The following is a 23,374-nucleotide window of genomic DNA, read 5'->3' on the forward strand; positions in this document are numbered from 1 at the left end:
GCGGAGGCAGGGAGGAAGGGCAGGGGCGGCGGGTGGCGAGGGCCAAGCCAAGGGGCGGCGACGGAGGCAGGGAGGCGGAGGCGGAAGGAGCCGGCGCCGGTCGGAGGGTGGCGGGCGGCGGGGGCCAAGCCCAGAGGTGGCGATGGAGGCAGGCAGGTGGAGGCGGACGGAGCCGGCGCCAGTCGAAGGGCGGCGGGGGCCAAGCCCAGGGGCGGCGATGGAGGCAGGGAGGCGGAGGCGGACGGAGCCGGCGCCGGTTGGAGGGCGGTGGGAGGCGGGAGCTAAGCCCAGGGGCGGCGATGGAGGCAGGGAGGCGGAGGCGGACGGAGCAGGCGCCGATCGGAGGAGCCCTGCAGCCCGGCGGAGAGCAGAGGTGACAGCCATGGAGGGAGGCAAAGGGCGTTGAGGAGGCGCGGGAGGTGGCGACGCCGGCGGAGGGCAGGAGGTGGCGGCTGTGGAGGGAGGCGGAGGGCGACGAGGGAGGCGCGGGAGGCGGCGGCACCGGCGGAGGGCAGGAAGCGGTGGCAACGCCGGCGGAGGGCAGGAGGCGGCGGCCGTGGCGGGAGGCGGAAGGCGCCAGCGGAGCACGGAAGGCGGCGGCCGTGGAGGGAGGTGCCGGCGGAGCGCGGGAGACGGCGGCCGTGGAGGGAGGCGCCGGCGGAGGGTATCGGGGGAAAGGGAGTTCGCTTACGTGATAAGCGTCTCCCGAGCTGCTTACCAGAAAATCGGAGATCCAGTTGTTTTGTGGATTCTGGGCTAAGCCGCTTGTGTGCTAAGCGGAAAATAAGCGAGGCGTTTGGGTGGGATTTTCGCTTATTTTCGCCCATAAGCCGCTTATAAGCGGATACAAACATGGCTTTATTTTGCTATATATAATTTTCCAGTCAATTCACTAGGGCCTTTTTGTAAATTTAATATGGAAAAAATGCTTCTCATTTTTCTTTTCAAATTTGAACTAGTTTTGTAGAAGACTCAATCAAACCATATTTTCCTTCTTTTATTTTTTATATAAAATTCTCCGTCCAAATATTAAAATATACTATATAGAATAGAAAAGAAAAAAGAAAGAAAGCAAAGATTATCTTCTTTCTTCCCCTCCCTTGCCTCTCCCTGTACTTTGGACATCTCTGTCTGTTCCGGGGCCGAGCAGCGGGCAGCGGCAGGCAATGCAATGAAGAGATGCTCGGCGTTGGCCTTGGCGTCCGACTGCTAGGAGCTGCTGCCCCTGCGCATCCAGTTCCTGCGCCACCAGGCAAAGTCCCCCTTCCACTCTCCTCCCTCCGCCGCCGCTGCTCCAGCTGGTGGTTCTCCAACGGCAACGCCCATGAAAGAGACAGCGCCACCGCCAGCACGAGCAGCAGGGCGGCGAGGAAGTGGTGGTCCGACCCCGAGCCCAGCAAACAGGAGTACGGCTACTCTTCTCTAGAGGATGAGGAGGAGGACGATTACGAGGACGAGGATGAGCCGGGGTTCCCCGGCTTGGGCGGTGCCGGAGAGCTGTTCGACGAGCCATGGTTCTCCAAGGTCTGCTACAGATGAGATTTCAGTTTCTAACTAGTATTTCTCTTGTTGCGTGTTGAATCTTGATAGATCCATGCGTTCATTCTGGGTTACATACATCTAGAGAGGCTAGCTGCAATCAAATCAAATCATCCGTTCTTTTTCGAGGAATTAAATTAACAGAAGCACCTATTTACATTTTGTCCCTGGTACAATAAAATCAAATCGTTATTACTTATAATTCTCTTATTGGGAACTCAACTGATCACTAGTGATACTACTATCAATTAACCCACCTTCGGCATCAGCTTTTGCTCCTGCTTCTTTTCTTTTCTTCAGTAACTAAGCATGCGTAATATTTCACTACTGCAATCAATCGTCATGCTTCATCGTTGTAGTAAGTGAACTGATGAATGCCCTGTTGTGCTATGCTAAATGCCTAGGTCTTTAAAACGTATGGGTTCCTGCTACCGGTGATGCTGGTGTCAATGCTTGCTGCAACAGGGCCCAAGGCCTTCCTTATGGCCATGGCGATCCCACTTGGCCAGTCAGCCATATCGTTTCTCCTCGACGCCATATGGGGAAGGAGAAGAAGCAACCGCGATGACAGGAGGAGACCATTCCAAGAAGAAGATGAGGAAGAAGATGATTACCCTGAGGATACCACTGGCTTTGCATCAGGTGGTCGGGGCAACAGATACAGCAGCAGCAGCAGCTATTATGAGGGGAGGAGGAGGCAGCAAAGATACCAGTCATGGGTTTCTAACGATTTTGCTGATGCTGCCTCTGGTGCTGCTGCTGACGGTGATAACAGCACCAAGAGCAGCAGCAGTGAAGGTGGCGAAGGCAACAAAAGCAGTGCCAACTTTGGAGGATGGGATGAACTACTAAATTATGACAATGTTACCACCCAGGAGAAGAGCAGCAGCAGCTCATTCTCAGCTGGTAATGCTGATTACAGCAAGAGACAGCGGCCTGCGGTGACTGGGGAGGAAGACACTGATACTGCTGCTGCCGGCAGGGGAGCAGGACAGGGACTAGGAGCTCCCCCAGCAAGGATGAGAATGAGACGACGACGAGGAATGCCAAGAACAACGGGACTGGGTAGTACCAGGTACAAGCAAGCGCCAATCTTGATGCGCTTGTTGGTGGCAGTCTTCCCGTTCCTGGGATCATGGTTCAGGCTGCTCTAACATATATCTTGTGTTATATAGTTCATGGTGGTTGGCTATTCATGAATTCAGAGAAACAAAAATACAAGTGACCCTATGGCAGGAAGGGAAGGATTATAATTATGAAATCTCCTTCATCTCGTGCATAGGCAGTCGCAGAAGTTTGGTCGGAAGGAACACATGATTCAGTCAGGCAGGAGCCAAATGAAATCAGATGTGAAGCCATGGAAGGAAGGAAGAAGCATCGTAAAGAAGATCGATGAATTCAAGCAGTGCACGTGCAGCATCAGGTCTATCTGCGGCTGCATTCTTCATTGAAAAAAAAGGCAGCATCAGGTTTCTGCTGCTGCATTCGTCATTGAAAAGAAAAAATTGCAGCATCAGGTTTGCTGCTGCTGCATGCACGAAGCTTTGCTTCCTTGTGCCGCTGATAAAATATAGTATGTAGTTGCGGTGATTATGGAACTGATGGGAGCAAAGCGAGCGATTTATGTTTGATGTGAAGCTGTTACTCTTGCACAATGTTCTCTCTTGTGTGTAAGTGATTGATTGAGATATGGAAAAGGGGAGGGTAGTTCATTATGAAAGACAAAATTGGAGAGATGACTTGAGATCAAATCAGATTGATGCTTCTTTTTTCTTTCAATATTTGGAGTCCATTGTCGATAATGCAGATGCAGAGTTGGTAATTAGCATAACAAATATAATCCCTTGTTGCAATTCCAATTGGCGCTACAATATGTGAATTGACCAATATAGATACACGCCCAGCTATCACACTAAGCTTAATTGCCTTATCTGATAGTATATGCACATCGATATGTGAATGGTTCCACCAATATGTGAATGGTTTCCTAACAACGAATCGAACCACCCTTGCAAAAGGCAAGATGCCACATCGTCAGGGTCAGGAAATGAAATTGCTTTCTTTTACATCTGTAAGGTAATATGTATCGATGTATGCATTGTATGAATGAATATATGTATGCATGTATGTATGTAACGAATAGAACAGAAGAGAAAAGAAAAGGAAGGAAATGTACAAGCCTATATCTAGCTTGAGGAGCATGGGGGGTAAGAAAGAATGAGCACAGAAAAGAATGCAGCGCAGCGGGGGAGAAAGAATTTTTCCTTTTGTCAGGTAGGCTTCTTTGCTTTCAACTGTTGTAACTAGTATCACATTATTCGAACCAGGGTCTTGGCAGAGCAGCTTCGCATGATCCTGGACGCTACCAAGTTCAGGAAGGCATCATCACCATTCCACACTAGGAGGCGCAAACAAAAAGGGCAGCAGCAATGTGGTTAGGTTATAGGCACGACGACGTCTAGGTGCTTCTTCAGCAGCCAGCCAGTAGGGTAGTTGAGCTGGGGAGGTTCCAAGTCGAAATTCCAGACCATGACCCGACTGCAGTTGTCCGCGAGGCCTTCCATTTGAGTCTCGTCCTCAACGAGCTTCTCGATGAATCGAGACTCCTGCAATGAGACAATTTGCATCATTATATCGATGATCTATTCATGTGCTTTTGTAAGGATGCGTCTTTATATACACTAGGTTTATTCCAGACCTGCATACATTTCATTACTGCATACTACACTGAGGAAATGGTCATGTGACAATTCTACTTTCTAACAGCACTGTACTTTCATGTTGCTCTAGAGTATCGTAAAATGGTTGCATTTGGTTCACGGTTCATCTCAATAGGTTGTACCTCACGATCAGTAGTTAACTGAGCCTAATGCATCTTCATGTAACAGTACCATTCAACAAGGATACTCAAATTATAGCATGCTCTGCTGGATTAAACTTAGGCAGATATTCAGATCAAACATCAACACAGTAGATTAGCTTCTACCAAGAAATCAACAATTCTACAGCTAAGTGGAAACAATATAGTTGTTTCCTTTGTTTTCTTTTTTTTTCGAAAATAATGAAACTAAACTCACCTGCAAGCCACCTCTGCCACCTGAGTGGAGTATAATAGACTCTAGAGTGGGACTGTTCCATCTCTGGGGATCCCAAAGTATAGTGCTGTTGAAAGCAAACCCAGAGAAACCAATTGGAAACCGACGAGGTACACCCCTTCTCTGATTTGTATGCCATCCAGTGACTTGATTACCCCTACAAAGGGGCCCTTCTAAAACAACCCTATACCTGGCCCCAACATGTATTGCTACTGGCCACGTACCAAAGCGCCTGCAGAATATAGCACAAAATCATGAGGAACGTTTTCAATTGTCACTACAAGAGGAAAAAGCTGGTAACAGTGAATATTACTGTGTTACAACTAGCATATATTTGCATGTAAAAATTCAACAAGATACATACGTCCCCCCCTTCCCCATGGCACCACCACATCATCAGGTGGTCTCATGACATAATCCTAGACTGAGCAGGTGCTAGCTCACATTCTCGGCACAGGCTGACAATTGGTAAAACTATATACAGAGTAGGAGTTTGTAATCACCTTCCGTGCCAGGAATCTCAAGGAAACATTATTGCTCCATAGTCTATTAGCGGTTGTTGGAAACCTATTATAATTTTCAGTAACAATTGGATCAGGATGTTCTACTACATTGCAACTTCACACCAAAAGGCAGTTAGCAAAATGACTAAAAAGGCGATATGATTGTAGGATAATATCTCAAAAGAATCTAAAGCAATCATCAAGCAAGCTTTTATTGAGTGTATAAAGAAAATGAGAAAGGTCTATTTCCTACTAAAATTCTGAAAATAAAATATGCTTTATGGCTTTAGTATGGTGGGGCATTATATAAATATATAGCTCTAGCGAGCACCAGAGCACACAGAAAATAAAATTAAAGCTAATAGAAAGGAAGACTTGGTAAAAGTGGTACAAAAAGGCAAAAAGGAAGAATTGGATCCCTGCATCAAAGTCCACCTAAATGCATATCTCCATTCAGACCAATACACTGCATACCTTTAGGTTCAAGAAAAGTATCCTTTTAGCAGAGTTGATTGTAACATTAAAGTAACCACAGGCATAAAGTTTACATATGGAACAGACAGTTAAAGATTTTAGAACATCAATTGGCAATATACGTTACAAAAGGAAAGCACAAGCAAACAAACAATAAATTAGAAACATTTTGATGACTATAGTATATCAGTTAACCATGCATATCCATCTATGTTAAGATCGTCCATCATTCAGAAAACTTATCCATGATTTTTTTTATGAACAGAATTGTCATAAATTCCGGTACCATAAAGCAAGTGTCAGCACAGAAGTGTCACCTGATTTTCCGCATCTCTTCAAATAAATCAACTGAGTATGCTCGCTCCTCATCAGCAAAATGGACTATACCATCTAAACGATGCTTCTTTATATGAAAAATTGCATTGTTCTTTTGACAAACAATAATCTTCCTTATGTTTGTGGTGTTCCGGGTGCAGATGAGATGTCTGTACATAACCCCAGAAGACCTCAGGATCTCCGCTGTTTCACGGGACTGGTATGGCCACTCTGCCACAATCCACAGAAGAGGAGGTGGCACATTTTTTAACACATGTGCCAGACGATTCAAATAATATGCCTGATGTGGCCGAACAGAAGTTGTTGTCACAATTATCAGCTGCTTCCTCACAACAAAATCAGAGTCACTAACAGAAGGTACGACATGAGAGGCTTCAATATAGTCCACCTCATCATCCAACATTGCAGGCACTGGAGGACTCTCATCAACCTGTTGTTCTTCGACTGCTTCAGTCTCTGCTGCAAACGACTCCAACTTTGTACTCTTAAGTTCCAGCATTTGTCTGTCAACCACATCTCCGTCGAACGGAAGCATCTCATTTTCAGAGTCTATCTTATTCGATAAATCAACAGAGAACAGTGGTGTGAATCCGATGAGAATTCCCACCAAGAAACACACAAGCAGATGGACCATGGGCCTCTTCCAGTTCGCCCCCTTGGACTTTGGCCTCTCCAAGGACCGAGCGTGCCTGTGCGACGACAAAGCTGCCCATAAAGACTTGAGGCCGCTCGACATCAGGACAGGGTCCATAGAGGCCACCGACGTCAACAGCCCCCTCATCGCGACGTAGGACTGCGAGTACGCCAGCTTGGGGGACGGCGAGGGGTCGAATTCCGACCAGTCCTTAACCGACCCGGCCGACCCCTCCCGCTGCATTGCGCCAGCATTCCTTCGGGCCATTGCAGGAGCTCAACACCAGCGTAAGCATGTACAGCACCGTAGTCCAGCTGCGCAACAAACGTGGAGTAAAAAATTTACCGAAAATTACCAGCTACTAGCACTCCACGACGCAGCACACGAATCCACAATAAAATGGACGGATTGGAGCATCCAGCCCGGAAGGAAATTTCAAATTCTGCAGAAGAAAAACGGAAAAAAAACGATTCAAGCAAGTAGGGGCTTCCTTACCGACAAAAGGAGAAGCAAACAATCCCAAGCGCCGGCGGATCTTTATTCCGCGGCCGCCCAGGGGGGACGACGACGGAAGGACGAGAGATGGAGAAAGATGGCGCGAGGACGCCTGATCCGGGTGGCGGCGCGCCCGGCCGGCGCGGAGGGGATTGGGAGTAGAATCCCAGCCCAGGGAAGCGTGCGCGTGCCGGATCACCTCACGAGGCAATTCCCGATGGCTCCTTCCCTGTTCTTTTGTCCGCCTAGGAATTCGTCTCGGGAGGTAGGAGTTGGTGAGGGTAGAGAGCGAGAGAGAGGAGATAGAGAAGAGGGAGTTGGAGAGGAGGATATGGCGGCCCGGTCGCCGTCGGGAAGGTGAGGAAGACGAGAGCCCCCGTTGCATTTAAACCCCTGAGATCCCGGTATTTTAGGATGCTCATCATTGATAGCCATAGCCCATAGGATGGACAGTGCTTGTGGCGCGCGTTCAATGCGGTATGGCGAAGGAAAAGACCTGGTACTCTCGTCACTTCTTTAAGATAAGTTTCTTTTCAAGAAACACCAAAAAATTATTGCATAAAATATCTTAAGTGTATGCATATTTATATTAAATGATATGTCTTTGTATGATATTTTACAATTGGATTATATATAATTAATATTGTAACCGTGGTAAACTGTTCAGACAGACTCTCCACTGACGACGGTAACGATGAAGAAAGAATCCACTATCGTTGTTATATTAGGTAACGGAACTGGAGGTACGAATCCTATATGCAACGGAACCTGACATAAATTATATATGTAATGAAAACAACCAAGACTACAATATGTAGATGGGAGCAACACATGAATTCCATTATCGCTTTTTAAGTATACAGTATTCTCATAAGTCGTAACCGACAAAATAGATGGCAAAAAACTTATGTTGATCAGACGATCAAGCCTTCCTATGTTGTGTGTGTATGAAAATGAAATCTCTCATCATTGTTTCCCATAATTGAAAATTAAAGCATACGAATTGTTGTTACATGCTAAAGCTAAAGTGCAAATTTTGTTGGTTTTGAATGCAAATTTTTTTCACTATGGGCGCACCCAAATTTCATTACCGTCTCAAGTAACAAATTCTGAGTGTATGCATGTGCACAGAGAGAGGGAGGATGGATATATTAATGTGCACAAAGAGGGGAATGAGGGATTCCCATTGAGGCCAATAATGTTCAAACATTTATTCCTCTTTGTAATTTGCAAGTACATAATGTATCACTACTGGTAATCAATAAAAAGGTATTCATCACTAATCCTTATTCATGCTCATTTGCAACATCCCAGTGTTAATATTGCATGATAAGATGAAAAAACTTTCCTCCATCCATGTGAGATACACCAATATACAATATACCATCTTTCTTTGAGCACCTAGAAAATTTGTTCACATGACAACCACCATCCCATCCATGTCATGTGCTGCACGCATCCAATGCGGGAATCTTAAAGATACCCGAATTGGTGTCCCTCTCACCGGACCCAAAAACCTTGCTTTAAGTGCGTTCTAAGAAATAACCGAAAAGCTTCCCGGCAAAGTCTTTATTTAATCTCTCGCGAATAAACTTAACCGCAGGGGGTTACGTGCGAAAACAGCGCGAGCTTCAAACCACCGTCTGAGGGGCAGAGGCCAGACGGAGGAGTCGGGAGGAGGCCACGAGCGACGCGCCACCGGCCGTCGGTTCGCACAACGTGGCGCGCACCGGAGCCGCCGCCGCGCCGATCGGACGGCGCGTATCGCCCCACTGATACGCCCCCATGAGGTGCTGACACTTGGGGCCCGGGATCTGCCAGCTGGCGGACGCGCGTGGGGGCCGCGGCGGCTGCCACGTCCGCTCGGTTTGACGCGTGCTCGTCGGCGGCCGGTCGCTGTAGCTGCAGTGACGTAAGCTTGAGGCCATCTCTCGTAGGACGGTACGAGCGGTCAACGAGGACTGTTGAAGTGCTTGTGTGTAAGTGTGTTGAAGCACGTGGAAACAGATGGTGCAAAGGAATTAGTGCTCCCGCCAACAGTAGAGATAGTCTTAGCTTTAAGATTGAACATACATAGCTCTAAGATTGTACATTTATACATGTTATCTAAGAGATATTGTTAAACCTAATTTCTCTACTGTATTATCTTTAAGATTGCCTCTTAGTTTTATCAATGGATGCATGCATACAGGAATATGTGAAGAGTTGTAAATAGAAGATAGCTTGGTTTTAATCATTTCTCTTTCCTCTACATAAGACACCGTATGTATTTCGTCGGAGGAGACTTTGTGTGGTGTATACCGCCTATTCAAAGATCTGATTGTACCTCCTGTGATTCAAATGCAGCCTGTTCGGCTGGACTTATAAGCCGCCTGAAAAGCTGAAACGGCTGATTTGTTGTGAGAGAAAAACATTATTCGGTAGCTGATAAGCCGACTGATAAGCTGAAGCGAACAGGCTAATGGTCTCTTTGGCTGGCCTCTACAGGACGCCACAAAGCTAACTTTTGAAAAGCTGAAAAAATGTCTTCTTTATATTGACTTCTATTTTTTTTTGAATTACACGGTACTCGCTCACATACACCCATGCACACTCGTCCCTACGAACACACGCTTGTAACCCTACACTATGAGCACCTTTGAAAAACTGAGGCAGTAAATCCTTAAGATTGATGAAGTCACCGCTAACGCCTCGTTGTCGACGGGCACATCGCCTACCACTGAAAAAATAGCGACGATAAAATCCTGAAATAAATTCAGAAAAAGACGAGCACCCATGATGAGTAGAGGACTCGAACCCGAGTGGGCACCACAAAGAACCTTACCCCTTAAATTAGTATGATACATGAAGCCAGAAAACATCTCTAGACCTCATTTAGGATTCTAATACAAACATTAGTTTTGCTTAATAATTTTAAAAGGTAGCTATTTCTGTCATCTTATCGTTTTTACCATAAAGCCAAAAGCAAAATCTGGAAAAAAAAGACCCTCAAGGCTTTGTCTCGTTTGCATGAGTTTATTCTAAATTTATACAAGTAAATATAATTTTGAAGAGAACTATATATTTTTTAAAACGAGAACTAGCATAACACAAGTTGGTTAGGTTCCAACGGAGTTCGAGTATTCAACTCTGTATAAATGCTCATATTTACAAAAATTATAAATGCTCATATTTACAAAATTATCTTTTTAAGTAGTAGATGACAAATCTACCGATACCGATACATATAAGGTACCATCGCTGATCTCAAAATCTACGAGCCCAATTTCTCAGAAGTGCTTATTAAGAGTAAGATGTGCGTGGGTGCTAAGACGCACGCTAGTCATTACTCCCTCGTATGCCGTTTTAGCTTGTAGTTGTTTGTAGTGTATGTCTAGATGCATACCACATCTATGAATCTAGAAAAATCAAAACGATCTACAATATAAAATTAAAAAAGTTAAAACGATCTACAATGTGAAACTGAGGGAGTACACGATAACCTTGTGCTCATTTACCTTCGGTGCGTAGAGCGTCAGCTTGAATAAACTCAGCTAGTCATTACAAGCAATTAATAAAATACCTGCCCATCGAAGTTGTGCCTTCACCAAAGTACATAAAAAAACAAAACACTCAGGTAGTTCTGCCTTGACTCTAAGGGTGCGTTTGGTTGCATGCACTCATGATGCATGCATGGATGATCCTGGATGGAGTGGTTCAATCAATTTGCTTGTACCATATAGTTCACTCTGATTAGTAGAATAATATATTAAGTGGGATAACCTCATCCTGGATGAGTTGGTCCAATTCACCCAACCAAACAAAAAGATCATTATTATTTTGAATCATTTCATACATGAATCAAATGATACAACCAACCAAACACACCCTAACATAGCGTCTTCCTCCCAACCTCTAGACGGGAGCTCTATCCTGTGGAAGCAGCATAGAAAGTCCATGGGCGAGAAGGAAACAGCCTTGACAAAAAGCGTAAGACGGTTTGGTCCTGTGTCTCTTTTGGAGTTTGGTATTTCGCAACTCGCGTGAAGATTGTGGCGTTGCGAGGTCCCTTTTCGGATCTCGGTACCGATCCAGTACCAAACCACCCAGGCACCCACACACACACAACCCCTGTGCTTTTTTGGACAACAACATGCGTGGATTGGATGGATGGTGCTGCTCTTCTTCCTCTTCTTCTTTTCTTTCTAGTTCCATTTGTTGTCTGTCACCTAACCCAACCTGGCCGCGCTGCAAAGCAACACCGCGCGGCCCAACGAATTCAGCCATTCAGACTGCGAAGGGCACGACGACGATGTGGTGCGTTTGGTTTGGGACACATGCGTGGGGCAACGTCTGTTGCTGTTCTGCTACATTGTGGAAATGCATCGAACTTTGCTGTAGGTCCACAGTGAGAGAAAGCTGTGCTGTAGCTTTAAGTTGTACAGGGAAACCAGAACATGCCAACAAAAAGGGGAAATAAAATCTGGTCCTTTTCTAAAGAATCTGCTTGTAGACCGTTTTGATTCAAAAAAGAGTAAACTATGCACAAGATGCTCAAACAAAAAAAAAGTGCAAAACAAAACTTGCCAAAATATCAGAAAGGACCAATGCGTGGCCGGAACTAAAGCCTTGCCCGGTTGCTTAGAACGTGGTCATTTTCAATACGTCTACGAAAACTACCAGTTCAAAAATTCAAAGGCAGATCGGCCTCCTCCTGACTCCTGAGTGAGTTGCTCGCTTGGACTCCTGCCATAGCCTTGCGGCTCTTCCATGCCAGCCAACGTTCCTACGCCACCAAAAATGCAACATGACATGCGAATGGTCGAAGCCATGCCAGAAGTGAAAAGTGAGGCACGGGGCGGGCGTTTTCCCTTCTGAAAAGTGAAAACGATGCTGCACGAAGAATTCAGGGAACATTTTGCAGCCTGCACGGTGTACCCTCCTGCGATTTCGATTGATAAGTGTCTCTCACCAAGCTAGGCCCGTGGCCCCCATGGTTCGCGCTCGACAGCGAGATGATGCCTCGTCACCGTCGAAGAGGGAGGGAAAACGGGGAGAAACATGATTAACCACCAGCATATTCCGGTGCCGAACCAGCGTGCAAGCAAACGCACCTCTAGGTGTAGAAGGTGACTTGTCATCCAAGGCAGACAGAAAATTCTTGCTGTGGTGCGTGAGTAGGTTCTCCGATGGATGAACCGAGCCCGGATCAAGCTGGGCTTTTGAAAAAGGCCCAATCTAGCATGCAAAGATAAACAGTAGCCCGTGTCTAAGGCCTTTTGGAACAGTGGATGCTTTTCCCTCGAACTTGTGGGAACGAAAAACTGGTCAACCTGAAATTCTAACAAAATTCCTATTCCAAGCATTTGAGAAGTCCTACCAAAAGAGCAATTTAGAAACGGCTCCACCATCAAAATAGAAAGAAGCCACAAAACAACTTACACTAAAAAGGAGGAGTAAAAAAATTGATTTCACTGGCTTCTCATCCCCTTCTTCGAGCATTAAAGGACCGTAAAATTACTCATATTGTCATTGAGAAATTGTTCTACCAAACGTTTTCCAAAATAACTTTAGCTCACTAGAGAAAGCATATCCACCAAAGGAGTCAGAGCTATAACCGTTTTGGTAGAAGCTGGAGCTCTACCAAACGGGAACCAGTTACAGATATTGGTACTTTTGACATACAATGCAGTTACAAGTATTGGTACTTTTGACATACAGTTACAAATATTGGTACTTTTGACATACAGTTACAAATATTGGTCCTTTTGACATACAGTGTTCGCAAGTCATGTCATTTAACACGATTAGACGTATATTACACACTATTTATAAATGGAACAATTGTCTGCTTAGATAGCTATTGTCGGAAGAGTAATGCATAGAATTGGCATTGTTATAAGCCAAATATCAACAAAGCATTGATCATTCTCCTTTTGTGCTTTGGAATTCGTGCCCATCATTCTGCTTTGCCATTTGAATGATGACGCTACGTTTATTCATACCATCCCTGATCCGTCATTACCACTTGTTGCTACCCTAAAACTCTACCAACGCTCTGGAACACCATCTCATCGGTATTTTCTATCACGCCGCTCCCCCCCCCCCACCCCCGACGGCGGGTGGTGGAGACCTCCCACCGTAGATCTGTGAACAACGTGGCTTTCCTATATCTCCAGTGTATGTTCCCCTTCATTCATGTATACCCAAACCGATTTATTTTGTGCGTATGATATGCTAAAGGTATGTTCAAAGGGGTGATAGTTTTATATAACTTTATTAATCCGGGTGGTTCATCACAACCTTCCCCCTTTAATCCGTCCGCCTAGCTCTAGCGAGCACCCACCTTCCTATAAAAAAAAATGTTCCAAGCTCTTTCTCATCAAAGGAACAACACTAGAAGGATGGATGACATAAGATTGAGAGGTTCAGGGTGACCATCAGCAGTTCAGTACCAAGATTTTCGTCCTTCATAGGGATGGAGCCATGGAGGTGAGTGAACTTGTTGGAGCACAGATAAGCAATGGAATGTGGCGCAATGAGCCATTGGGCAATGGAAAGAGGTGATGGCAGGCAGACTCTGAAGGAACGAGCAAAAACACCATTTAGGTCGCCTATGCGATAGTATATAGGTACCTTCAGCCCATGCTTGGCCATAAATTGCTTCAGGTTGTCTAGATTTTGCTTAGGTTTAATCAAGTACTTTTTTTATCTCAAATTATAGGTCGTTTTGATTTTTCTAGATTCATAGTTTTTACCATGCATCTAGATATACATCATGTTTACATACATAGCAAAATCTATGAATCTAGAAAAGCCAAAACGACATATAATTTTAAATCGAGGAAGCGCTACTTATCGGTCATTTGCAACTTGCATCAGTAATACTTTCTGAATTTTATAGTTACTAATGATAACTCTTCTCAATTTTAAGCAAGACAAGAAAGAAGCACCGTTATTTCCTCTTCTCTTTTCTCTGCCAAAAAAACAATCACGGAGATCCCCTTGCAACCAAAAATAAAAACAAGAGTGTTTTCAATTAATAAAAAGAAATAAACACTTAAATTCGAGCTGATACAAACACGGGCAGTTCTCAGTAGACTCTTGTGCCAAACCTCTAAACACCATGATAAACCCCGGGCTGCGAAATCCATCGACCAGCCAGGTGCAGTGCGTAGCATGGAGAAAAGAAAAAGTTCGGTACGCTGTAAGACAGTGGTAACTGGTAGGAGATGCTCAGGCAAACAGGGGAACTTGCTAAACGCAAGGAACAGGCAGCACAGCTCGGAGCACAGAGCTACTCCGCTGCAGTGGCTGCTACTACTTGTGCCCAAACCGCTTGGCCCGCAGCAGCATGTATCGACACGAGTTGACTTGCAGTTGCAGTTGAGCAATGAGCTGGGCGCCGACCCCGCAGCACGCTTGCACGGCTCGGCGCAGGGGCAGGGTGTGTGTGCGCATCGGAGCGAAGAGCCGCAGCGGCAGTGCTCCGGCAGCGATGCATCGGGCGCCTTTTCGTCCTGCTCGCGAGCACGCACGCACGCACGGGCAGGCATTGGCAATGGCAAGCCTGGGCGGCTTTGCAGGCTCGCAGCTGCTGCCGGCTGCCCCCACCGGGAGGAACAAGACAAGCGATATCTTGTGGGCTGGCTTTACTGCCCTTTTCGTGCGTTTGGTGCGCGCCGGGCCAGTGCTGTGCTGCTGCCTGCTGGGCTAGTGGAGCCAGCGGGCAGTGAGCAGGCCGGGGAGGGGAGACAGGGGACACGCGCGGGCGCTGGGCAAGGGACAAGCGGAAAGCGCCTCATCATGACCCCGCCGTGCCATGGCTGCCTGACCTCGGCGGCCTTGCTCTTGCCCCGGCGCGCCGTTCCCCTCTCCCTCTGTGTCTCGTTCTCGTCGGCCTGCCTGCCTGTATCGAGCTGAGCAAAAACTGCGCGGCGAGATGCTTTGCGTGAGACGGAAGTGTTCCAGAATACAGACGAACTTTTAGACAGTGTTAACAGTCACTTAAACCATCCATTTGCCTGTATTCCTCTATTCCTCGAACTCATTCCGTAGCGTACTCTCACACGGCCACTGCTAGCAAAGTTTTACCGCTGGATTTGAAATAGATGTAGCTGACGTGCCATGCTTTTTATCCGGCAAGGTAGTTCTGGATGTTATGTGTGACATGATAGTATCCTGAAACCTGCAACACTAGCTATTTTCACTCGACATTGCTACAGCAGGTGTCCTCTCGGTGCCCCAATGCCACTCTAGAGCACTATCAATTGACAAGATAAAATAGTGTCGGTCATGTGTCAACTATGAAACGGTTTTGATCGACGGGGAACCTTATTCGGTGAAGCGAGCAGCCGGCCGCCCACTTTGCAATTTGCATTAGTCAATGACCCCCGGACTTATTCTAACTCACCACTAACATAGCGGCCATTGTTTCTGAGCTGAAGCTGATTATGAGTAAAAGAAATTGTGGTGATCGCCCGTGCACGCGGGAAAGCGGGCGCGCAGGGCGGAATCGTCCGGCCGGAGTCACGGGCGCGACGGCAGAGCCCGCTCTCGAGCACCCCGGGAAGCCGGGAGTGAGTAGGCATGATGGCCGGCGAGGCGGAGGCGATGATGCGATGCGCGCATGGACGGCGGAGGAGGGGAGGGGGGACACACGATGACACAACGAGCAGGGCGGCAGGCTAGCTACAGCTACTGGTGTAGCTAGCCTCATTAAGGCCCTGTTTAGTTACTCCCAACTCCCAACTTTGACACTATGCAAAAAGAAGATTCCCCATCACATCAAACTTGCGGTACATGCATGGAGTACTAAATGTAGATGAAATTAAAAACTAATTGCACAGTTTTGTTGTACTTTGCGAGACGAATCTTTTGAGCCTAATTAGTCAATATTTGGACAATAATTCACAAATACAAACGAAACGCTACAGTGTGCTACAGTGCTGTAACAGTAATTTGGCACCTCCCAAATTCCCCAACTAAACAAGGCCTAAGGAGGGCGGCATCGGCAGCGGCAGGAGGCAGCCACCTACTCCTGCGCGCTGCCGCCCCCGCGCATGTGGCCGGCCGGGCTCTGCCCGCGCCCGCGGTGCACTGGCATTGTTGCGGGAGGAGATCCAGAGTGGGAGTGCCGGAGTGGGAACTAGCATCGGCAGCGGCAGCCGGCAGGGGACGGACGTGCAGGTGTAGGCGTGTAGCCGAGCTCGAGAGCATCCAAGGGGCAGCAGCAGCAGCGGAAATCATCTACTGCTGTTCACATCGACCTGCAGCGTTTGACTTTCCTTTGCTACTCTACTGTACTGAGTGCTTGAGTAGGTCAGCAGCAAGAAATGCAAGAAGCCAAGAACGAACAAACCATGACGACGTGAACCTTTAGCCCTCCGCGGCTACATGGCAGACTCGCTGCCAGAGTGGCACACTTGCGGTCTTGCCAATGGGGAAACTGGAGTACTAGCAGTACCGTGCTAAGGCTGCTCCCTTCGTTTGAAATTTAATTTGTGTATACCCGAAGTATTCTAGCTTTAGTTAGTTTTATATAAAAAACAATAAATCGCTAATGTACTCTCTCCATCTCAGAATATTGCTACGTTTAGATTTCTTGAAGCCAATCTTTTTTACTTTAACCAAAAATATTTCTAAAATAATTTATTTTCAAATAGAAAATGTTTTAGTTTCTATAATTAATTCGCTATTCGTAGTTAAAATTTAAAAGAATTGACTTTGAAAAGGATCTAAATGTAGCGGACGGAGAGAGTATGATATAAATTAGTTTAATTAAAGGAAAAAGTCCATTTTATCCCCTCACCTATTTACTTTGTCCATTTGACCCCAAGTAAAATTTAGGCTCACTTTACTCCCCCAAACAATTTCATTTGGTCCAATCTATCCCTAATTAGATTTTTTTCTTCGTGTACAAATTGAATTTTAATTACAGATTTTGTCAACATGATGCTATATGTTAGAAAAATATATTAGAGTTTTTTCATGATTACTTTTTGTATAGTATATCTAAGACCAATTTCGTATTAAATATTTCTAACCTATGAAAATAACCATGAAAACTCTTAGTATAATTTTCTAACATAAGGCATCATGTTTTGTTTGAGCTCAAAATTCAACTCATACACGAGGAAACAAAAAAGATAAATCTAATTAGAGGGTAGATTGGACCAAATGAAATAGTTCAGGAGATTAAAGTGAGCCAAAACTTTGTTTAGAGGGTTAAGCGGACAAAATAGACATGTGAGAGAAGTAAAATGGACTTTTTCCTTAATTAAATGTAGCGTGAAACAAGACTTTGATAGATTTTATATATTTTCTATATAGGTGGTCAAAGTTTAAAAATTGACTTATAACAAAACTATTAAAGCCTATTTGAAATACAAGATTATCAAAATATAGGAATGAGAAAAATACACCGACACCGTCGGAGTTGCATGAAAATTTTAATGCCACAGGAATTCAAAATGCACGAATTTTTTCCAGATAAGCATTTGGGCGCAACACGAGAAAATGCAGGAATTTGAAAAGAAAAAAAAAAGATATGCAGGAATTCGACGACCACCTTTTACGCCTGTCGATTATGAAAATTCCCAAACCTTAAAACCTAAATCCCTCCTCACCCCGCTGCCGCGGTCGGTGGTGATTCGCGACCGTCCGCTCTGCCCACCTCTCGGCTCTCGCCATGGCCGCCCTCTCCCTCCCCTTCCCAAACTCTCCTCACGAAGTCACGGCAGTGGTCCAGGCTTGAAGACACGGACGGTGAGCAGTAACTCGTGGAGGAAAAAGCGTTACGTCTGCTGTTTCGCTAGTCGCTGGCAACCATCGTTCGCAAACAGGATTTTGAGGCCGTGCGCTCGATCGTGCCCGTGGTGCTCGCGGGTAGCAGCAGCGCCCGGCACGGCCACGGCAGCGGGCATGGGGACGGGTTGCGTGTGCCGCGGGGCGGGGTTGGTGCGCGCGGCCGCGGGAGAGGGACGTGTCCGTGGCGCTGTCGGGCTCTCTCCCGTGCCGGCGGTTCCGTCCCTGCGCCCCAACCCCTCGACCGTCCCCGCCTCGATTTCCTTGCGAACCTTGGACTGCATATCGATTTTCTCATGGGAAATGCGGGCGACGACGCACCAACCTTGGGGGGGCCATCGACGCCACTACCTCCACCAACCATCAGCGCCTAATCGCGGCTATCGATCGGCTACTAATAGTAATACTCATCGAGTCATCGTCTTTGTTGGACCCCTGAGAAGAAAATGTAGTTGCGTACATGGGAGTGCCGTGCACAGCCGGACATGCCACGACTTGCAGGTTCCAGCCTGCGAGACTCTAAAGTCTAACCATGGTTCATGAACACGCGCCAAACTGCCGAAATACCCATTTGGAGTGGTAAAATATATGGCCAACAATGGCGCTTCCATGGACCATGGTAATTAGTAACTGCCAAATCCCCACGTCTACGTTACCCTGAGCCGTCTACCATGACGTCCTCAGCTCTGGCAGGAATGGTGTCCGAGACGGGGCTTCCCATTTCGCGCTCCCCCTTGTTGTTTTCACCAGCAATACTGTAGTTTTTCCTGGTCAATGGCCAACTTCTCCTAGCTGGAACCTGGAAGCGGTAACGAAACGCTAGGCATGGATCGCTCCGCGAACGGCCGGTTTGTCCCGCGGATGTGATTAGCCGATGCTGAGTTTAACAGCATTGTTTAGACGTGACGTTGCCCTTTCCCAAAACTAGCATAATCGCCAACCTGGCTTGCAGAGCAGAGCGGTGGTCCATGAATGAACGGCCATGACAGCTGAGAGGGCTGACTCGGACCCGTCCACGTGGAGCCGACGCAGCGCAAGCCGACCCCGCGGAGCAGACTCCCACACGCACACCGTGACCACCGGACCACGGGCCAGCGAGGCAGCGACCACCCAAACACAAGACACCGCGCGACAAGACGACAAGCGGACAAGGCCCCCGGCCGGGAAAAACAAAAAAAAGGCGAGAGAAATTCGTTAAAAATCCTCCCGGTCGGCCACTTTTATTACCACCACCACCACCACTCCAGCAGCAAGTCGTCGCTCGCTCCCAACCCCATCACCACCACCTCCAAACAAGGGGTGAGCGAGAAAACCACCCCACCCCACCTCGCCTCTCTCTCTCTCTCTCTCTCTCTCTCTCTCTCTCTCTGCTTCTGCTCCCCCTGTCTCTTGCCCACCCGCCCCAATGTCGCCGCCCCTCGAGCCCCACGACTACATCGGCCTCTCCGCCGTGGCCGTGGCCGTGCCGCCGACCCCGACCTCCTCCTCGTCTTCCTCCTCCTCGCCGGCGCCGCCGCGCCTCACGCTCCGCCTCGGCCTGCCGGGCTCCGAGTCCCCCGACCGCGACTGCTGCGAGGACGACGTCGCCGCCGCGCTCTCCCTCGGCCCGCTGCCGGTGGCCGCCCCAGCCGGCTCCGCCAAGCGGGCCTTCCCGGCCGACCCCTGCCCCCGCGCCGGCGCCGCCACCAAGGCCACCGACGGCAAGCAGTCTCCCCCCGCCGCGCCGCCGGCCGCCAAGTAAGACCGACCGCTTCGATTCCGAGCTGGAGTGGCGGATTTGGCCTGGGATTTGGACGCGTCGGTCTGGCTGACCCGATGCGTTGCTGTCGGTCCGTGCAGGGCGCAGGTGGTAGGATGGCCGCCCGTGCGGAACTACCGGAAGAACACCCTCGCCGCCAGCGCCTCCAAGACCAAGGCGCCGGCGGAGGAGGCCGCGTCCGGAGGCGGCGGCCCGATGTATGTGAAGGTCAGCATGGACGGTGCGCCCTACCTCAGGAAGGTGGACATCAAGATGTACTCCAGCTACGAGGACCTCTCCATGGCGCTCGAGAAGATGTTCAGCTGCTTCATCACTGGTGAGTGATGCTCGGCTCCAAGATTCTGTCTGATCCGTTTCCCTCTTGTATTACACAAGCGCTACTCCTATCACCAACATTTTAGGAAGCGTGTTGACTGGATCCGTTGCCGGAAGAGCTTTATGCTGTAGATTTACTCGGAAGGCTTACTACACCGGGCATGGATATCGCTTATGTCAAATAAAAATTGCTGCCTTCAAGCAAAGATTCACAAGAACTTGCATGAAGTTAGCATTTGCACGGCAATGTGACCATAACGAACTGCCATAGAGTCATTTGGCCCATGGGAAAAACTTGCTGCTCATCATGCTGCAATCTAAGGCTGGCTCCGCAGCTCAAGTTTTCATTAAATTAACATGTAACTTAACTAATGTAGGAATAACTTGGACAAAAGTGCACAGTTTTCAGGCCTGACGAATAACAGTTAATATGTAAACATGAAAGCAGTGCGATACAAACCACCCCAGCAGTTTTTGCATAGTACTTTGTGATGAGAATATTTACTTAGCCTGTGATTTTAAAAGGTCAAAGCGGTCTGCGTAAATCATCTACCAAAGACAGGCTTACCAATGGCTCAAAGGCGGATGGCCTCCAAGACCAGGAGTATGTCCTTACATATGAGGATAAGGATGGGGACTGGATGCTTGTTGGGGATCTTCCCTGGGAGTAAGTACCTTACACTCTTATATAATCGCATATATTCTCATCATGTGCAACTTTCCTGTGGTTTATTATTGTTGTTCCTTCACTCCCAGTTGGAAACTTATATGACCAGTTTTAGGAGAACAAAATGCTATGTAATTGATTTTTAATTGTGTACTACCGTAGATTATCGGATCAAGTTCGGTTCATCTGTTGTTTACTTGTTTATTTTATTGGCAGTCATTAGGAACATATTGTGACCATGGAAAATAATCATTCCCCTTGTGAATGCATTACCTCATAGCACAGTAGCTTGGTCAGCATAGAAAGAGCTCCAAATATTCTTAACTTCATAGTGTTCAAGTTCCCAACAAGTAATGGTGATTTATATGCAAATAACAGAAGGATGAAAAGTAAGATGGGGGTGCAAGTGCCCATTGCTAGACAGAACAAAAATCTTTAGAGAGATGATTGAAGGTGTTTAATGCATCATCCCCTTCTCATTATTCTTCTTAAATTCCCATGTAGTACTTTCTCAGTGTTACATTGGCTATTGAACTTTCCTCACATTTGGTCTACTGTTTGCTAAATTGGTTACCCTATATAATTTTCTGTTAATTTTGAGACCTGTTTAAGCTACCACTCAAGACTAATATTGTGCAAGTTCTGACCTTATCTGCTCCTTTGCAGTTTGTTTAGCACTATCTGTCGAAAGTTGAAAATCATGAGGGGGTCTGATGCTGTTGGAATAGGTATGTACAATTTTGTGTAACGAAAAGATTCTGCATGTATTTGCAGTTAAATTATACTATGGGGTGTCTATATTTTCCAATGTTTTGCATAAGATGCCCATTGGTGCCAGCCCTTTGGAAATATATTAGGCCAAAGCATTCAAGTATTATCTGTAACTGTATCCTGGCTGCTGCCGAATTGTAGCTCATGTAGTGCTTATATATATAATTTCTCTTGGCTGACAACAAAGGCATACACCGAAGTCACTAAGACGATAAAATGTTCATTATAACACACTGTAGTCTTCTGTTTTGGCACTTGTGTCTGAAACTTTTTGTATGGAATTGTTTTTTTTCATCTGCAACTAATACCAGTATACCACTGATTATCACATTTGATTCTCTATTCTGAACAATTGGTGCATTGTCATTAAGCTACAGTTTTCTCGACTTTGGGCTACCTTGTATGATTCTGAACAATGTCCATTTGCCTGCAGCTCCAAGAACCATAGAGCAGACAGGTCAGAACAAGTAAGCTTGGCCATCGTCTGCGACCACGAAAGACTTTGAGTTAGCTGGGAGATGATGTTGAAGGCTGAAATAGTTCCTGGGGATTATCTAAAATTCCCCTTATGTTAGTTTAGATTCACGTGTTCCTAAGTTGTGCATTTGTATGTCTGTAATGTGAGTCATTCAGATCGTGCAATCGTATGTTGCTCTTGTGCCCTTCAAAGGCCAAACCTGGGAGCACTCTGTTTTCTGTGTGTGCTTGCTTTCCTGCATTCCCTGTTACTCTACTCTGAAATCACCCATCATGCCACAAGAACTGATGCTTCGTAATGTCAAGAAAGCTGTCCTAATTGTTCAGCTGCAATCTTGTAATTGTGTTATTTTACAAGAGGAGTTGGTGCTGCACTCTGCTTGCTACCACATTGATACCTACTACTGACAGCGAATTTTACAGAGCCTATCCTTGGATGGATTGGGGATGGAATCGTGAGAACGCGAAGCGAAGCAGGGGTTTGAGTTTGGGGCTTTTGACGGCTCACCATTTCCTAGGGATCTCCAAATCTCAAAGGATTATATAGAACTTGCGTTTGCTCGGATCGTTGGGCTCCTCCGCAGCACCAGGAGAGGCCCACCAGCCAACGCAGAATTCCCCGGTCGTGGCCGCGACAGCGCTGTCGCCGACCGCCGCCTTCTCGCGTCCAGGCGACGCCGCCGCCGTCTCCGCACCACACTCCTTGTCGCCCGCCTTCCTCTTGAGCATTGGCCTCGCGGCCGCTGCCTCCGCATCAATCTCCTCCTCCTCGTCCTCGCGTCCAGGCATCTCCACTCCAGCCGCAGTGGAGGCCTCGTCGTCCGCTTCCTTGCTTCCAGGCGCCCCCGCCATTGCCGCCACAGGACTCCCGCCATCCGCCTTGGACTTCTTGCTGCGGTACACCTTGCACAGGGCATTTGGGTCCGAGGCGCCCAGGCAGAGCTCCACCATGACCCAGCCCAAATGCACCTGCCTATCGGCCTCCTTCCTCACGAAAACGAAGGTCTGACTCTGCCCTATCCGCAGGCCGTTGCCGTCGCCGGAGTGCACGGGCTGCGCTGGCTTAGTGTTGCACCAGGTTCCATCCCTGGTGTCCACGGCGCGCTTCACGCGGTCCGTGCAGCTGCCCCTAAACCGCAGCTTCGTGAAGAAGTACCACGCCTTCCGCCCATCGCTTGTAGTCGCCGCCGTGAAATGCCGGGTGAGGTCGCCGGGGGCCTTGGTGTAGAGGTCAGCCTCGTGGATGAACTCGTCCTCCTTCTCGCCGGAGCGGACTCGGGCGCGCAGGTAGGACTCGATGAGCTTCTCGGCTGAGGGGTGCGAGGTGAAGGTCGCAGGGGGAGACTTGGGAGGGGAGCCAGCCATGGCGAATTGGCGATAGCGTGGATGAAATTGTTTCGGTAGCCGTTGCGAATTGCGATCAGGCGGCGAAGCGCGGCGTGGTTTATATAGCCAGCCGCAACCCGGTGGCTACAAGTCGGCCGTATAGTTCCAGTTCTTTGCAAATTAATCTTCCATTGCGAG

The 23,374-nt window shown here is 47.6% G+C and overlaps 4 protein-coding genes across 4 annotated transcripts; 2 read left to right on the forward strand and 2 right to left on the reverse strand.

Annotated features, from left to right (window-relative positions):
* The first annotated feature begins 1,088 nt into the window (after positions 1-1,088).
* Positions 1,089-3,293, forward strand: LOC101771900. Its single transcript, XM_004969465.3, has 2 exons — positions 1,089-1,524; positions 1,944-3,293. The coding sequence occupies exons 1-2, from the start codon at positions 1,180-1,182 to the stop codon at positions 2,691-2,693; spliced, it is 1,095 nt and encodes a 364-aa protein (XP_004969522.1). The 5' UTR covers positions 1,089-1,179; the 3' UTR covers positions 2,694-3,293.
* Positions 3,294-3,471: 178 nt separating this feature from the next.
* On the reverse strand, positions 3,472-7,437 carry LOC101771506 (probable glucuronosyltransferase Os01g0675500). Its single transcript, XM_004969464.4, has 4 exons — positions 7,077-7,437; positions 5,929-6,895; positions 4,617-4,866; positions 3,472-4,145 (listed from the first exon to the last, which is right to left on the reverse strand). Exons 2-4 carry the CDS (start codon positions 6,846-6,848, stop codon positions 3,975-3,977), a joined length of 1,341 nt encoding a protein of 446 aa, XP_004969521.1. The 5' UTR covers positions 6,849-6,895; positions 7,077-7,437; the 3' UTR covers positions 3,472-3,974.
* Positions 7,438-19,119: 11,682 nt separating this feature from the next.
* On the forward strand, positions 19,120-22,183 carry LOC101772308 (auxin-responsive protein IAA5). Its single transcript, XM_004969466.2, has 5 exons — positions 19,120-19,598; positions 19,701-19,936; positions 20,461-20,602; positions 21,269-21,330; positions 21,807-22,183. The coding sequence occupies exons 1-5, from the start codon at positions 19,267-19,269 to the stop codon at positions 21,842-21,844; spliced, it is 810 nt and encodes a 269-aa protein (XP_004969523.1). The 5' UTR covers positions 19,120-19,266; the 3' UTR covers positions 21,845-22,183.
* A 198-nt stretch (positions 22,184-22,381) lies between these two features.
* Positions 22,382-23,215, reverse strand: LOC101755720 (NAC domain-containing protein 45-like). Its single transcript, XM_004972030.1, has one exon. The coding sequence runs from the start codon at positions 23,213-23,215 to the stop codon at positions 22,382-22,384; it is 834 nt and encodes a 277-aa protein (XP_004972087.1).
* Positions 23,216-23,374: the final 159 nt, after the last annotated feature.

Source organism: Setaria italica, chromosome V (assembly GCF_000263155.2).
Source record: "Setaria italica strain Yugu1 chromosome V, Setaria_italica_v2.0, whole genome shotgun sequence".
Classification (NCBI taxonomy): Eukaryota; Viridiplantae; Streptophyta; class Magnoliopsida; order Poales; family Poaceae; genus Setaria; species Setaria italica.

Coding starts and splice junctions, on each gene's coding strand:
- LOC101771506 (XM_004969464.4), bottom strand. CDS start 6,848: ATGGCCCGAAGGAATGCTGGCGCAATGCAGCGGGAGGGGTCGGCCGGG. Junction 4,867..5,928: donor GAAGAGATGCGGAAAATCAG/GTGACACTTCTG, acceptor TATATTCTGCAG/GCGCTTTGGTACGTGGCCAG. Junction 4,146..4,616: donor GTGGCAGAGGTGGCTTGCAG/GTGAGTTTAGTT, acceptor GTCTCATTGCAG/GAGTCTCGATTCATCGAGAA.
- LOC101771900 (XM_004969465.3), top strand. CDS start 1,180: ATGCTCGGCGTTGGCCTTGGCGTCCGACTGCTAGGAGCTGCTGCCCCT. Junction 1,525..1,943: donor ACGAGCCATGGTTCTCCAAG/GTCTGCTACAGA, acceptor CTAAATGCCTAG/GTCTTTAAAACGTATGGGTT.
- LOC101772308 (XM_004969466.2), top strand. CDS start 19,267: ATGTCGCCGCCCCTCGAGCCCCACGACTACATCGGCCTCTCCGCCGTG. Junction 19,599..19,700: donor GCCGCGCCGCCGGCCGCCAA/GTAAGACCGACC, acceptor CGGTCCGTGCAG/GGCGCAGGTGGTAGGATGGC. Junction 20,603..21,268: donor GTTGGGGATCTTCCCTGGGA/GTAAGTACCTTA, acceptor GCTCCTTTGCAG/TTTGTTTAGCACTATCTGTC.
- LOC101755720 (XM_004972030.1), bottom strand. CDS start 23,215: ATGGCTGGCTCCCCTCCCAAGTCTCCCCCTGCGACCTTCACCTCGCAC.